We start from the raw sequence: 15,672 nt of genomic DNA, 5'->3' as shown, positions 1-15,672 counted from the left end.
TCCCCAGAGCCAAGATTCCTCTTCAGTCTTTTCTTTTAACCCCTGGGGCTTTGTCATTTTGTCCATAGATTTTGAGAGAGAAAGAAATGAGAGAGAGAGAGAGAGAGAGGACTGCTGTTCAGGTGACTCTGCTTACAGCCGATCAAAACTTGCACTTGGTAAAGATGATGATCTTGAGTGAGGCACGACTTGGTTTATCCCTCCCAGGGTGTCCCTGGCAGGACAGTTCTCAGCTGTCTATGCTCATGAGGGTTATGACTTGTTCAAGTTTGTAGGCAAGTTTCTGTTTCCCAGCCTGGTCATCTTGATCAAGGGCTCCGAGAATCTGGAAAAGGAAAGAGAAAGAAATTAGAGGGATTTTTCTTTTTTTCTCCCAAAAGGACTGATTCTAGCATCTTACAGCAGAAGATGGGGATTATCTTTCTCTAAGGTAGGTCCCAGACTTAGCTTAGATCATGCAAAACAGGTCAGTCAGACAGGAGGGAACTAGGCAGGCAGTTTGGGGTTGATCTGACTAAATGTAGACCTCTAGATTGCAACCAATCAAATAGATTCTTATCTTGGAGATCGATTATTTAGTAGCTTTATTCATCATGCCATGCCACTTGAGATGCCCTAAAGGGTCTCACCTGACCTTCAACACATAGAACTATCCTGGTCACCTTTAAGTCCCTGTGTCGTGCTTGCTGGACCATTTGTGGATGCTTTAGGGTGTCTGAAATAACACTAGGTGCATGTGATTAAACAACTTTTGGCCACATGTGATGCAGAGCTCATGTAGGGCTCCTCTGTAACAATCTGATCATCAACTACTGCAAGCCAGCTAAATCTGATTGACCAATTATTGGAGACAAAACCGACAGGGATCCAGATGGAGAGTATGGGGAAGACCAGTCATCCCAGATCTTCCCTTTCTAGATCCCAGGCCTCACTTTTCATTCCTTAAAGGCATCATCCCCCTAGTCAGCATGAAAATAATGATCTGAAACACATGCTGGGCCCTGGGAATGGGTGTGTTGTCCCACAGTCCTGCAGAACTGCTCTTCCCCCTCCAAGGCTCTTACCTCCTCGCTGTACTTGCCAACATAGGAGTATATCTCTGAGAGAGCGCTCATAGTGTTGAACTCATTCATATGCATACGAGACTGCTCAGCCAAGTAGGCATTCATGTCCTGGTCACTGATTGCTGGCATTTTGGCAATGTCTGAGTAGTACCTGAGAGAGAGAAATACAGGTGTTTCTTGAGGGGAGGAGTAGGGAGTCAAGAGATGAAAACCATCAACAGTAAGGAGAAAGGACACACTTAGCACTCTCAGGCTCTTCTGGTGCATCAATGACAATGATATAACTGGTCATGTTCTTTTGCAGCAAAGGAGATGACTTAGCCAAAAGTGCGAATTATTGAAGCACTATTCCTGGATACCAGACGTGTTGTATTTACTCAATCCTATTATCATAGAATCATAGAATTACAGAATCATAGAATCATTGTGGTTGGAAAAGTCTCTCAAGATCATCGAGTCCAACAATTAAACCAACCCTGGCACTTAAGAACCTCATCTATGTGTCTTTTAAACACCTTCAGGGATGGTGACTCCACCACTGCCCTGGGCAGCTTGTTCCAATGCTCAACAATCCTTTCTGTGAAAAACGTTGTCTTAATATCCAATCTAAACCTCCCCTGCCATACCTTGAGGCCTAAATTCTGAGACTGAAATCCCAGAAATCATCCCGTAAACTTTCTCCATGCCATCAAAGAAACAGGCAGTACCTATCGAGGCTGGATTCCTTTCTCAGGACTTCAGGGGCTATGAGCACTACCTCCAGTCCCTCTGTTCACCAAGAGCTCAGGATTTATCTCCCATAGACAAAAATCTTTCCGTGCTTTCCTGTACCATTCACACTAGTACATCTGAATCCATTGCTTACGTCATCCACCTGCCACACCGAATCCAACCTATCCCAGCAATTCCTCTGATGTTAAACATCTCCATTTTGCCTCAAATTTTAAGCTGGTTTGATGTCACAGTTTGAGGCAACAAGCTTCAAAACCGCTCCATTCCCACTCTGACTGTGGAAAATCCGTGTCCCTTAGGAGTCAACAACATTCCTTTTGAGTTCAAGAAGACTGGGGCTTTATGCAAAGGATATGGAGGTCCCAGAGCCACTGCCGACCAGGCTTCATCAGCAGAGTAATGTCTCTTTAAGGGAGTTGCTGTTTTTGATGTCCTTCGTCCCTCGAGTAAGGCAGGTCTTGGAGGACAAGGTTTGCGGAAGGTAATCAGTCACTGTCACTTGCAGCTGTGTTCTGCTGTCAACTGGTTAATTAGGCGCCATCATTTACATTTTTAATTTCTGCAATTTGACATTTTGTGCACAAGGAAAAAAAAAAAAAAGAAAAAAGCCTATAGCTGCAGCAATCCACAATTTTATAATTAGGAGGCAGAGGGGACTGGGAGCCAAAAGAGCTGACAGGTGTCCTGTAAACAGCGTTCAGACACCTGCTGAGATGGAGGCTGTTTTCCACTGCAGAGAAATTGGACACTGAAGTGCTGTATGATAAGGATCCTTCAGACAGACAAGTGGGAAAATACTCCCTATGACAAGGTGGGACAAGCAGATGCCAAAGTCTCCTATGAAAAACAACACAGTGCACACACAAACACTGACAGGAAACCCCTTCACACCAGAAAGCTCCAGTTTTGCTGTCTGCTTTTGTGCCCCACATTCCCATCCTGGTTTATTGCAATGGGTTGGTCTCAGTTTCTACCTTCTTTTTGCAGAACAGGGTTGATGTAACCCTTGGGAAAGAAGGCAGACATTCTTCTCCCAGCCCTCTACATGGTCTTCCAGCTTGACTGCTTCCAGAGCTAGACTCTGGCTCATCATAAAATCTCAAGAAAACCTCATTAACTTCAATGCGCCTTCCAGTACCCACAACAACATTACTCCCCCGTGAGTCTTGGCATCTTGTCTTCTGGGCACAGGTCCAGCCAAAAATCCTGGTCTAACTCAGTCTCATGGTCTAAATGTTGCCCATTCCCAGTACTCCGGTGATGACTGGTCTGGGCTTAATTTTGATTTCCACTTTGTCTAACTCCTAACCCCCAAGTAGACCTGAACAGTTGTCTATGAGTCAAGGAGCCATCTGGAAACCTCACGAGGACCCATCCTGTAGAATTACCTCCAGAAGAAGATGATGAGCATGATGGTAAGTATTTCTAGACCTTTTTCCACTCCCAACTAACTCAAACAAGTCTCAGCATCAGCAGATAGACAAAATCAGACCTGCACTGCCTTGTTCTTCTAGGCAACAGAAAGCATCAGGGAGTGGTGGCGTCCATGACAATGCTATTGCGGGCTCATTAGAGCCAAAGCATGTTGCTGAGAAACAACAAGTCCCATGGCCAAAACACAAGGTGTGTTTTGGCACTCAAAGAAAACTACATCTGTGTGCAACCAGCACAGTTCATGGACTTGTGGGGAGAAACAGCCCGCAATGCAGTGAAATGCATTGATTTATGGTGCCTAAGAAAAGGCCATGGAGGAGAGCTCAGCTCCTCATGAATATTGCATAGGCACCTTCCTGCAGGGCGAAATGAAAAGTGAAGGGGATTACATCACAGCAAAAATAAATGAGGCCAGTGGAGGAAAGCAGAGTTACTGTGTTCTATTTGTCAGTCTGGCTCCAACAGGCAGTTGAATTGTTCCTTTTCCTCCCTGGTTTGGCTAGTCATCAAACGATGCCAGGATGGCGGGTGCAGAGATGGGGTGTGTCTAAAAAGTGAGATGCAGACACAGGTGCTGTCCGCTTCTCCAAGTTTCTCCTCTCTCCCTTTTGCCTGGTAGCAGCGCTCTCATGGATCTTTGACTCACAAGGGTCCGAAAACTCCCCAGTCCCTTGCCAGCCCTTGCAGAGATATTTTCCCAGCAGCATAACCCTCCCATGACTCATCTGAATGACAAAAAGCAACACGCAGTGCTCCCTGGAGCAAAAGACAGGATGCAAAAATCTGATTTTCAGGAGCTGGAGGTCTTTCCATCCATGACACACTCTCAAGCTGTGATCTCAGTGTTCTGGGTTCACGGACCATTACCCATCACCACACTGAAGTGTCCTGGTCTCCCCTGGACTCAATTCCCTGGCTGTCACACACCTGAGCAGACATTTCCCATTAAGACTGCAAACCAAGTTATTGTGGAAATCTGTTTTGCAGGAAAAATAAAAGAGAAAGGAGGTGAAAAAAAAATAAAAATCATGTACCAATAATCAAACCTAGCTCCTAGTACAGGGGTGAAATATATTATATCCTTTCATCAAAACTCTAGCATGGCCAAATGACTTATATAGAGAAGTGTTTCTAATGAAGCCATCATTGCGCTATCTAAAGAAATTATGAATGTGTATATTAAAGCATCCTGGCAGGGAGATGACAACATTCCTGCTGAGTCTTTATTTACTTTCTATTTGAACTCAAATTTTCAGAGGTACTTAGGGTCTCTCTGCCATTTGCATACCCCTAATGTCATCAAAACCACAGTGAAGCTTTTACCAAACCTCAGAGGCCCTTACATTTTTATCTGCTGGCATTTCTGTGTGCCACTTCCCTTTGTCCTTAGAATCATAGAATCATTTTGGTTGGTACAGACCCTCAGGATCATTGAGTCCAACCATTAACTTAGCACTGGCATTAAACCATGTCCGTAAGAACCTCATCGACACATTCTTTAAACACCTCCAGCGATGGTGACTCCACCACTGCCCTGGGCAGCCTGTTCCAATGCCTGACAACCCTTTCAATGAAGAAATTTTTCCTCATATCAAATCTAAACCTCTCCTGGCACAACTTGAGGCCATTCCCTCTTATCTTATCACCTGTTACTCTTGCAGCTGACAGCTCTCACACCAAAGCTGAACTGTGAGGCAACAAATGGGAAGTGAGATGCTCTTTCACCACATTGCTCCTGTGAACACCCCAAAGCTGAGAACCACCAGATCTCACCTGAGACATGGGTAGGTCATTGACTCATACTTCTATAGCTCCAGAGGCTACATTAGTCAGCAGGAGGTTGGGAATATCAGACTACATTATAGAATAATAGAATCATAGAATAGTTTGGGTTGGAAGGAACCTTCAAAGCTCATCTAGTCCAACCCCCTGCCATGAGCAAACACATCTTCACCTAGATCAGGTTGCTCAGAGCCTGGCCTGGGATGTCTCCAGGGACTGGGCGTCCACCACCTCTCTGGGCAAACTGGGCCATTGAGTCAGATTCCTTCTGAATGAGATAGAAAGGTAGAAAAGCAGCAAATCTAACCAGCCTTCCTCCAAAGACTCAAAACTGAGAGTAAAAGTAGAAGACAGTGACTGCTTGGTTAGATATGCCCCACTCACTGACCTGATGCTACAGATTTGTTCCTTCTTCTTTGGTAGTCCAGTTTTGGTTATCTTCAGTGGACCCTTTCTCAGCTGTTTCCTGTAGATCCTTAGATGCACATCAAAAGAACCTTTCTTATTTGCTTGAGCTTCCCCTAAATCGTAGGAGGACACCGTGTTCTGACCTCAAGACTCTTCTTTCTCCTATGTGGAAGGAAACTTTTTTCCTTAGACATCAGAAGCCCTCAAGAAATTTGGGAAACTTCTTCACTCGGCCACAAGAACAGCTCAAATGGAGGATGCACGGATTACAAAATGGTAAGATGTGACTCCACAAGTGTCAGTAGCACAGCAACTCAAGCCTGGCTTGAACATGAGAGCACACAGGACCACCCACTGCCACAATTGTATAGGGAAGGATTTTGGATGCACCACTATATAGTAGCGCTCCCTCTTACTCTTAAAAATAACTATTTTTGTTGCTTTCACATCCTCCTCTTTTTCTGAGTTTTCTTTGGTTTTGTTTTATTTTGTTTTGTTATCCTAAAGTAAACAATATAACCATGATTTTGGAATACTCTTTCCCTCTATTTAGCCGGTGGTAAATGCTCTTGCCTTTGGTACCAACTAGGAAAGGCTCCTTAGCGGAGCTGTTACAGAAGAATGACAGTGTCTGCTGCCACTCAGTAACTCATTAACTCATCAAAAGAGAAGAGAAAAGCCATGTTGCCAGTGCTTCCTCTCCAGTCTGAAATTTTCCAGCACAGCCCTGGTTTAGGCAGCTTAGCATGGAGCTAATTGCCTTCCAAAAGATCTTTTTTTTTTCCTTTGTCATGGCTGTTGTTGTGCCATCGCTGGGTTGGGACTGCACTCATTAATAATCATTTTAGCATATGAAAAGCTTGTAACAAATCCATGTGCTGCAGACGGCAGATGCAATTACAGCAATAACATAATTAGGATTATGCAATAGCCGTCTGTATCCAGACCACTGAAGGAGGAAGAGATGTATGAAAGGGATGTGGGGGACTGCTGTAGCACACAAGGGCTGAAAGAAAGCTTGGGAACAATCTAGCAGCCAGGTCTTTTATGGGATGGAGCAAAACAGCGCAAGGACATGTTGTCAGTTCTTCTGTTGACACAGCATGGCAGTTTTAGTTTGCTGGGAGGCATCTGAGCTGCAAAGTTTGCAATTCTGCTGATTCAGCTACAGCAGTTGCAAGACTGTTAACCTGGAGTGGTCCTATTGTGGAGACAAGTTCAAGGCCAGGCTGTTGGACACTGATTGCACTTTGGCAATAATAGCATGACAACTAAACAAAAGCTACTGTCTCTAAAGTTAGGTGAAGACCTGTCAGTTCTTCCAGAGGTTTGCCTTGGAGAACTCTCAGGGATGATTCTGACTGCACCTGCTAGCTAGGGCACTGATTTTATTTTGCATGTGCATGACTTTTTCTGCCACTTTTCCTCTCAGAATAAATGGTAGATGAGTGGGCAGCACTGAGGCAATGGCTAAAGAGTGAATCAGTGCATAGGTAGTTTCTCTGTGAGAAGAAACTGCCCAGAATTGTCTCAGTGCAGAAGATCATCGAATCATCAAATCATTTTTGGTTGGAAAAGACCCTCAAGAACATCTAGTCCAACCATTAATGTAGAACCTGAGAACCTCATCTATGAGTCTTTTGAAACCCTTCAGGGATGGTGACTCCATCACTGCCCTGGGCAACCTGTTCCAAGGCCTGACAACCCCTTCTGTGAAGAAATTGTTCCCCAGATCCAACCTCAACCTCCCTTTGTGCAACTTGAGGCCGTTTCCTCTGCTCCTGGTGCTTGTTCCTTGGGAGCAGAGCCCGACCCCCCATGGCTCCAAGCTCCTTTCAGGCAGTTCAGAGATCAGAAGGTCTCCCCTCAGCTCCTGCTCTCCAGCTGAACCCCCCAGGTCCCTCAGCCGCTCCATCACACTTGTGCTCCAGCCCCTCACCAGCTCCATTCCCTTCTCTCAACTCGCTCCAGCACCTCAAGGCCTTTCTTAGCATGAGGGGCCCAAAACCGACCCCAGGATTTGAGGTTTGGCATCACCAATGCCCAGTACAGGGGTGTTGGTCTGAGGATGTACCTTCTGAGTACAGACAAGTTTACATCTTGTCTGCTGAAAGTTACACTATGTAAGAACAACATGTTACTGAGATGAGAAAATATCAGGATGTTTTTGGAGAATAAAAGTAACGAAAGACAAGTGAACAGTCTTCAGATACACCAAAAGTGCAGCAGAGAAGCACGGAATGAGCTGTAGCCCATGTCCCTGAGGATGCGATGAGATGGCATGGGCTTTAATTACAGCTGGGGAGATTTTGGCTGGCCATGAAGAATAATACTCTGATGGGAAGAACAGAGAAGCACAGGGACAGATTGCTGGAGGAGAGTAGGGCCTCTGTTGTTGGAGGCCTTTAAGAAAGGGGTAGACAAGCATCTGTCAGGAAGGTTTTAGACAGAGCTGATCTTGCCCTGAGGCAGGAGCTGGTTGTGTTGACCTCCTGAGGCCCCTTCCAGCACCAGTTTTTATTATTTCTACTGACAGCACTCCCCTACCTTGACCCTTGGTATGCTGTATCTTGAGCCTCTTTTCTGGCTGGGAAAGGAGACACAAAAGACTGAATTTTTCAAAGTAGAGCCAAGGTTTGCACCCGCCATTTGATGCTCTCTTTTAAAGCCCTCAGAGTCACCCCAATGTTTCATTTTAAAACCTCAACAACTTACAATGTTATGGTGTACGCAGCTTATAATCTTTATTGTACTCAACTAATCCAATTTGTCTTTCTTTCTGAAGTTAGCTGCAAAATGGCCAACGGACATCACAAGGACTGCACTGGAAGAGACGATCTATTGAGTACAGAGTCCTGAAACCACAGGTTACCAAGTGATGTAGGTTAGATCCCGAATGGGTACAGACTATCCATTCTGCACCCTCCAAACATACTCCCACGGCATATTCTGTTGAGCTTAAGACCTCAGCATCTAAAGTCTTATGTCATACAAATTATAGTTGCTTCAGGAAAAGGAAATAGATGAGACGATGGACCCAGGACCTGCGCACCAAGATGTAGGTCAGGTAGTGTTTGTGCCCACGTTAACATAATTAACTGCAGATGTTGTAATTCTGAATTCCGTAAATCAGATCACCTTAAACCGCTTTTATACCCAAACTTGGCAAGATCAAATTCAAAACAGTTGAATGGTCTTGATTGGGAGATTCTCAAGGTGTTAAGAATATTTGCATTGTCTCCATTGACTTTCAGTTTTTCTTTGAGGGGCTATTTTTAATGCACAATAAGCAGTCAAAAGGAGACCAAGTCCCTGCAGGTACAAGAAAAAAGCACCAGTTCCTCTCCTTGCAGCACTGTCGGTATTTTAGGCACCGGTGTGCAATGGAAAAACTCTTTGGCTTCTGCTTTTTGTGCTCTGCTCCTTTTTCAGTCTCCCTCATCCTTGCCTCCACGCCAGGCTTCAGTAGGGAAACATCGTATTGATTGTGATGCAGGCAATTAAATGGTGTTAATGAAGTTCAAACAAGTGTTATCATAAGCTTGGCAGCACGGAGAGAAATGAAAGGTCAGCCACAGCCCTTTGTCATCTTTTCAGTGTGGTGCTGAATGCTAATGAGACAGTCCCAATTACAACAGACTCCCCTTTGTATTGCTTGGGGATTGCATCAAATGCTCCCAAGTTCTCCAGATTTCTGGGCTCAAAGGAGACATTTGAAGTAAACTTGAAAAGATGCAGATCTGAAGCTGCTCTAATGTAAATTCAGCAAAGCCTATGGAGTTTTACTAACAGAAGTCAGATGAGAATCTGGTCTACCATTCCTGTTCTTTTTCTCTTTTTTTTCAGTAGAGTCAGATAATGCTAATTGAAAAGCCTCCACCTTGTTTTAGAACTACAGTCTGAGTCTTCAACAAAAGCCAAATAGCCTGTTCCCTTTTCCTGGGTTAATACTTCTGCCTCATCTTTTGCCACAGGAAACCCAAGTTGTGACTGCACATAGATACTTTTTAGACATCCGTTTTCTTGGTGAAAGAACCTTGGATGCTGAACCTGGTTTTCTCAAAAGCCAGGACTTCTCAGTAGGTTTGTTTCAGCAGGCAGAGTCCACCTCTGCTTCCAACACAGTTAAAAAAAAAACCACTATTGAAATCAAACTCCCAGTTGACTACCATATGGAGATAGACCATGGATCAGGACAGAATCTGTAGCTATTCCCTTCCCAATGTACATTCATGCTCTAAAGAGGTGGAAAACTAATTTTGAAAGGATTGGATGTATGTTCTTTCACCGATGCCTGTCTCTTCTGCCCAGGTCATTCCCTGCTTTGAATTTTGTGAGTCCTAAAGGTAAGATCCACACTGAGGAGCTGCAAAGGGAAGACTTGGAGTAACCCACTCAGCTGCAACTTCAGCAGGCCTGTTAAAAGGCAGGAGCCTGTCTTTCCTCCAGAGTGCCTTCAAATAGTGTTACAATCTACCACTGCGTAATTGCCCTCTTATAAATTCCTGTTCTTCAAAGAAGTTCATTTGATTTCAGGTTCTTCTGATTTCCTCAACCACTTCTTCAACTCCCTGACCGAAAATCTTTTTATCTTATGATTTGCTCTTTGAAGAAGTTTAGTGGTCTTGAAGAATGCTGTCTCCAGCTGATGTTGACTGCAGAAATAGCTCCAACCAGTACTGAAAGCCATTGGAGTTGGAATAGCTCCATTAAAGTACAGTTGCAGAATGAAAAAAAAAAAAAAAGTAATTAATTTACTCAGAGTAGATTTGAAATTATATTCTATTCATCCTTGATATGTTTGCCTTTGATCTACCACAGCATCCAGGTGCCACTGCCTTGAGTCAGTGGAACTGACACGCAAAAATATAAGCAGGGCAGAGGCTTTAACCATATTCCAAAACCTGCAGCTTCCCCTTGGGCACCCGTTCAAGTTGTCAGACATCAGTGCAGATAACAACCCAGCACATGCTGGGCACAGAAATCCAGTGCTGTTTACTAGCTGCAGGAGGTGTTATGTACCTCGTTTGCAAACCCAATTGTTCAGGAAAACTTCCAGGGAAATGCAATACCTATTGCTGAGGATCACTGGGCAATAGGATTTAGCTCTAAAAGGTTGTAAAGTGAAATCAATCTGTGGGAAAACAAAATACAAACAAAAAAATCCAAACAAACAAACAGACAAACAAAAGCCAAAGAAACCAACCAACCAAAGAAAACAAACAAACAAACAAAAGGGTAATGGCAGCCTTCTGTTTATCCAGAAAAAAAAAGAAGGTGGTGCATGAGGAAATACCTTGTTCTCCACCTACGTACTTCAGTTTGTCAAACAAATGTAGCATCTTCAAAGATTAAAAAAAAAACCACAAAGGTCATATGTAAACCAATATATTTGTCCACGGAAAACAACCAGCCACTACACGAGAGATTGTTAAAGCGTCGAGAGATTATCACACCTTTGCATCACTGTTTATGCAAACTTGATTTCTAAATGAATCTCAGACACCTCTTTCCCCCTATCCAGGTCAATCCTGCAATCAGCCTCAATACACACTAAGAAATTTGGACACAGTACCATAAGTAGGTCATAATTAAGCAAGGTAGCTCATAGAAGCCTTACAGGTTGCCTAGAAACAACATTTGCAGAAGTGTTTAACCACATCTAAAAATAATTGTCCAGACAAAGCAGAGACCGATGGAAGAATTATTGTAAAAAATGTCACCTCATGCTGATGAGGAGACAGAGCTCTTTGATCAGACATGCTCTCCTTTCACAAAATGAGAGAAAACCATCCCCACCAAAGGTTTACAGTGCAGTGTGCCTACAGGAACAGAAGTCTCGTATAACCTGCTTGACATGGTATCAATTTTAGACAGTGCCTATGAAGTCATCCAGACAAATCACTGCTTAAAACTGGATAGCATCGCACAGGAATGATCTGTAAGATAAACCCATCTTTGTATTTACAGATTAGCAATCATTCTCCATCTGTGCAGTTCCCAAACCTGTCAATAAAGCCAAGTAAGCGTGACGTATTGGAAAACAAAGCACAGATCAACTTCTGCAAGGCTTGCTCCAGCAGACGGGCTCCTGCTGCATGGAGTGCAAGATGTGCTACTTGCTTGTTCTGCATAAAGTCTTAGAGAAACTGAAGTCCCTTGGTACTACATGAATAGTTGTCTTCATTGTGTTCCCTGCAGAGCATGTTTGGCAGACACCGACCTTTGGTTGAACAGTAAAACTGTGGTCTTGCAGATGTGGATAAAACACTTGGAGACAACTCTGACCTTTCAGAAGATACCTGCAGAGCTTCAGTCACCAGCCTGTCAATCTTACGGTGTCTCATTCAAAGCACAAAAGAGCCTCCAAGGAAAACTAGTGAACTCGGAATAACGGGAGATAATTGTATGTGTGGGGACTGTCGCAACGATGCTGAGAACAGCAAACCACTTCTGGTCTGTGTGGAAAGATTTTGAAGCCCATGTACTTCACAGGGTTCAAAGACATCACCTCCCCTTCCTTCCTCCCTTCTCAACAGTTTCTCCTCTAGAGAAACAATGATGGCAAACACTTTGAGTTCACACCTCTAATTAAATTTCCATCTCTGCTGCAAGGCACGTGTGAACAAGAGGCGAACACAGAGCTTTCTACTTAGGCAAAATATCTACTGAAAGCAATAATGATGATGCCACCTACCTCCATCTATGAAGCCGGGCCTCATTTTATCACTTGATAAAGTCATTCCTATTTCTAGAGCTAAAACTCACCTTTCCACCCAGTTCTTGTAGCTGGGGATATCCTTGGCATAAAGAAGCTTGTTGGAGGGTGAGTCTTTGCCCAGACGGTGCTCTGAGGTTGAACAGGAGTCCATGAAAGTCTGGGCCACTACAGAAAGGCAGGCGTCTGTGATGCTGTTCTTGTGGATGTCGAAGACGAACTGTGGGTTCTTGATCATGTTAACCCAGAACCGTAAGGGCAGGCTGAAAGAGGGATGGAAGGGGTGGAAGAGGTGGGACAGTCAGTGCACGGTTCACAGACTTTGTTGTGTGTGGTTACAACGGTAACTGGTGGATGGGAATCAAAGATCATGGTGAGGAGATAAGGATTCTGGGATAAGCTTTGACATACAATAAATTCCTCTCCTATATGACTCCAGGGATGGCAGTGGAGTCACCTCAGGAGTAGCATTTGTCTCTGTTATCTTTATAAGCCAGATTTTGTCACTCTTAAGGTCAATGCTACCTTATTGAAGTTGCACATAAATTAATCAGAGTATAATTGAGGTGATGACAATGACTCCTAGCTTCTCTGTGTTAGGGTGCAATGTAAAGCTGTGCCTGTTGGCTGCTTCATCAGATGAGGATAGGCACCATGTCTGCAAAGCTTAGGGTGAACACTTATTATTGGGGGACTTGACATGTACTGTCACACTACACAGCTTATGCCCAAGGACGTGTATGATCCCAGCACACTGGGCATGAACCAGTAACAGAGAAAAACCTATTGCCTCAAGGAAAGAAAGGGACTGGAGAGCAAGTTTTGCAATCTTTGAAATGAAAATTTATCTGCTCTGACCAAGGAAATGTTATTTCAATTGCAATCCAAAGTAATTTTTCCCCTTGCTTTTTCTCAATAGAGCTGCTCATTTGTGAGATGCCCTGAGGTATCTACCTCCAGCCTTTGCCTCAAGCCTTTTTGTGTCAGAGCAAATGCATTTGTATGATCATGGCCTAGGAGCTGAGATGTGTCACTGATCAGAAGTCAGACTCTTGTCTCTGCCAGGTAGACTGTTAAGTCTGCCTTCATTGCCTGCACCTTCTCACGAGGTTTTTCTTCAGCCTCACAAATTCACCTAATGTTCAGGATAAACTCTCCTGTTCCTAAGTTCCTTCCATTTGCTCATTATCATAGAATCACGGGATAATAGAATAGTTTAGGTTGGAAAGGACCTTCAAAGCTCACCCAGTGCCACCCCTGCCATGAGCAGGGACATCTTCACCAGCTCAGGTTGCTCAGAGCCCCGTCCAGCCTGGCCTGGGATGTCTCCAGGGATGGTTCATCCACCACCTCCCTGGGCAACCTGGACTAGGGTCTCACCACCCTCACTGTAAAAAATTTCTTCTCCATGTCTAGCCTGAATCTCTTCTCTTTTAGTTTAAAATCATTACCCTGTGTCCTATCATAATAGGCCCTTGGGGCATGAAGTGGATGAGTGAGCTGTGCAGAACTTCTTCTGCATGTGTTTGGATGCCAAACACAGCCACGGTGAGGACAAGCAGAATGTGGATATATGTGTGCCTGATTGTGCATAAGGATGTGGGGAGGGGCTGGGGGGACGATGTCCCTAGCAGGGAATAATGAAGCCCATGATGTGACTTTGAGTTAATTTAATCTGATTGAACAGATTTCTTCACACTGCCCCTTTTCTCACATACACACACTGTGCCTTCCCCCCTCCCCCCTTAAATAAACCTCCTGCTCATTTAGTCTGAGTGGCTGCAATCAGCCTTAGATTAGTGCCTCAGATAATGTTAATAATATGCTAATGTTTCATTAGTTGAAAGCCTCTTTGGTGCATGGGGTTTCTTTTTTTATGTCACTGCGCTGTGACGATCTGCCATCAGCATGGCTGGTAAAAGGAAAAAAAGATGCATGAGCTGGGAGCCCCATGGCTCTTCTCTGCTGTTCCTTTTATAGTCCCTGTGTTTGCACAGGAGAAGGGGAGGGAGCAATTCCCCAGGGGATTCTTTCCAACAGGGAGACTCAGCGGAGAAGAGCCGCAAAGATCTTTTCTCTCCATCAATCCTGGCTTTTCCCTGCTGTCTCTTTACATGTATGAAGAGAGGCTGCTCCCTGGTAGCTGAAGCAGGGGGCTGATGTAAAACTTTGTCACTCACTCCAAAGGGGTGTCACATCCAGCTCCAGACCCTTTAAGTGCTAAATACCATTTAGGATGCTTCTCTGGCATCCAGCCACCTGCCCAGGAGGGTGCAAGTCTCTTGTGGGTGCTGCACATGCCCTGTAGATGTCTGGGATACCTTAAAATATCTCAGATGCCTATATGTGGGCAAACAAATGGAGCTCTAGCCCCTCTCTGACTATAATGTAAGTTCGAACACCCAATCTAGATGAAGACGGTGGTGCTGAATGCTCTCCACATGCCTCCCCAGACACCCTTAGGGCCTGGGCACTACGGCAATGAAACAATTTACAATTTCTCCTCCTATATCCTCATAAGCTCACTTAGCAATATTGCCATCCCAGTGTGAAACAGGGAAAACTAGGACTTGTTTTGCCAAAGGACTCTGTCCTCGAGAGCATCCTTTAGATTCTGGGCACTTCTGAACCCCACACCAGGCTCCTCAGCTTCCCCAGCAACTAAATCCCAACCCCCATGTCCCTCTCCTCTCCTTCCAGCCCAGAACTTGGTGCCAGACTCCACTGGGGTGTTTCACTCACCAATTGCTCTTCCAAGTGTGCCGCACATGGGGGTCATGGATGTTGTGTTTGTCAGCCTGCTCGTCCAAGAAGTCGAACATGTACTTGATAGCCAGGGGAAGGGCACTGCCACGGTGAGCAGTGCTGAAGATGGTCTCAAAGAGGTCGTCTACAAATTTCTGGAGAGTGCCCTGTTGGGAGAATGAAGGAGAGAAGCATATGAGATGTCAACTAGCAAGAGGATATTGATTTTTGGTACCCCACAGAAAATAAAGCCTGTCTGTGAATCAGGCCCAGAAAGTGTAATTGAAAAGTGGGAACCAACCAATATCTATTAAACATCATATGAGTCAGAAATTAAATACAGTTGTCTTTAAACAGGCATGTGCATCTTTAAAATATTCACTACATCTGGAAAGAAGTCAGATGGAATTGGTCAAGATACTACACATCCTTTCTGCTACTGGAAGTCCCACCTGTGATGGGATACCATGATCCATCTCAGGTCCATGGTGCTGGAGAGGCCCGTATACATTCCAACTAAAATTTCTCTTCTGTGAGTCCTGTCCTCAACTGCTTTAGTGCATATATGAGACAAAAAAAAACTAGCCATTTTCTATGCTGGCTTTCATCCAGGCCCAGTTCTTAAGCTGGGAATAGAAGATAGATGGCTGTAGAGCAGAGCAGAAAGTGCCATTGAGACAAATGGAACAGGAGTGCCTGCAAAGAGATTGCTGTTTTATATGTGTGAGTAGTATAATAAATAACACAAACTTCATCTTTATCTCTTAGAGGCCTCCTCATTTTTTACTG

General features: G+C 44.4%; 1 protein-coding gene across 1 annotated transcript in view; it reads right to left on the bottom strand.

Moving 5' to 3' along the window:
- Positions 1-229: 229 nt before the first annotated feature.
- Positions 230-15,672, bottom strand: part of PLXNA4 (plexin A4) — a gene marked incomplete at its 3' end in the record, with an annotated part of 457,578 nt that continues 442,135 nt past the window's right edge. Inside the window, exons 28-31 of the mRNA XM_080363684.1 lie at positions 14,881-15,050; positions 12,189-12,401; positions 1,065-1,215; positions 230-325 (exon numbers count right to left, since the gene is read on the bottom strand). Of these exons, the coding sequence (XP_080219810.1) occupies positions 230-325; positions 1,065-1,215; positions 12,189-12,401; positions 14,881-15,050 (630 nt within the window). The remainder of the gene's footprint in view (positions 326-1,064; positions 1,216-12,188; positions 12,402-14,880; positions 15,051-15,672) is intronic.

Source organism: Nesoenas mayeri (genome assembly GCF_963082525.1).
Source record: "Nesoenas mayeri genome assembly, chromosome: 1".
In the NCBI taxonomy this organism is placed as follows: domain Eukaryota; kingdom Metazoa; phylum Chordata; class Aves; order Columbiformes; family Columbidae; genus Nesoenas; species Nesoenas mayeri.
Note: the sequence above shows the minus strand (reverse complement) of the source record. Positions and strands in the feature narration are given on the sequence as shown.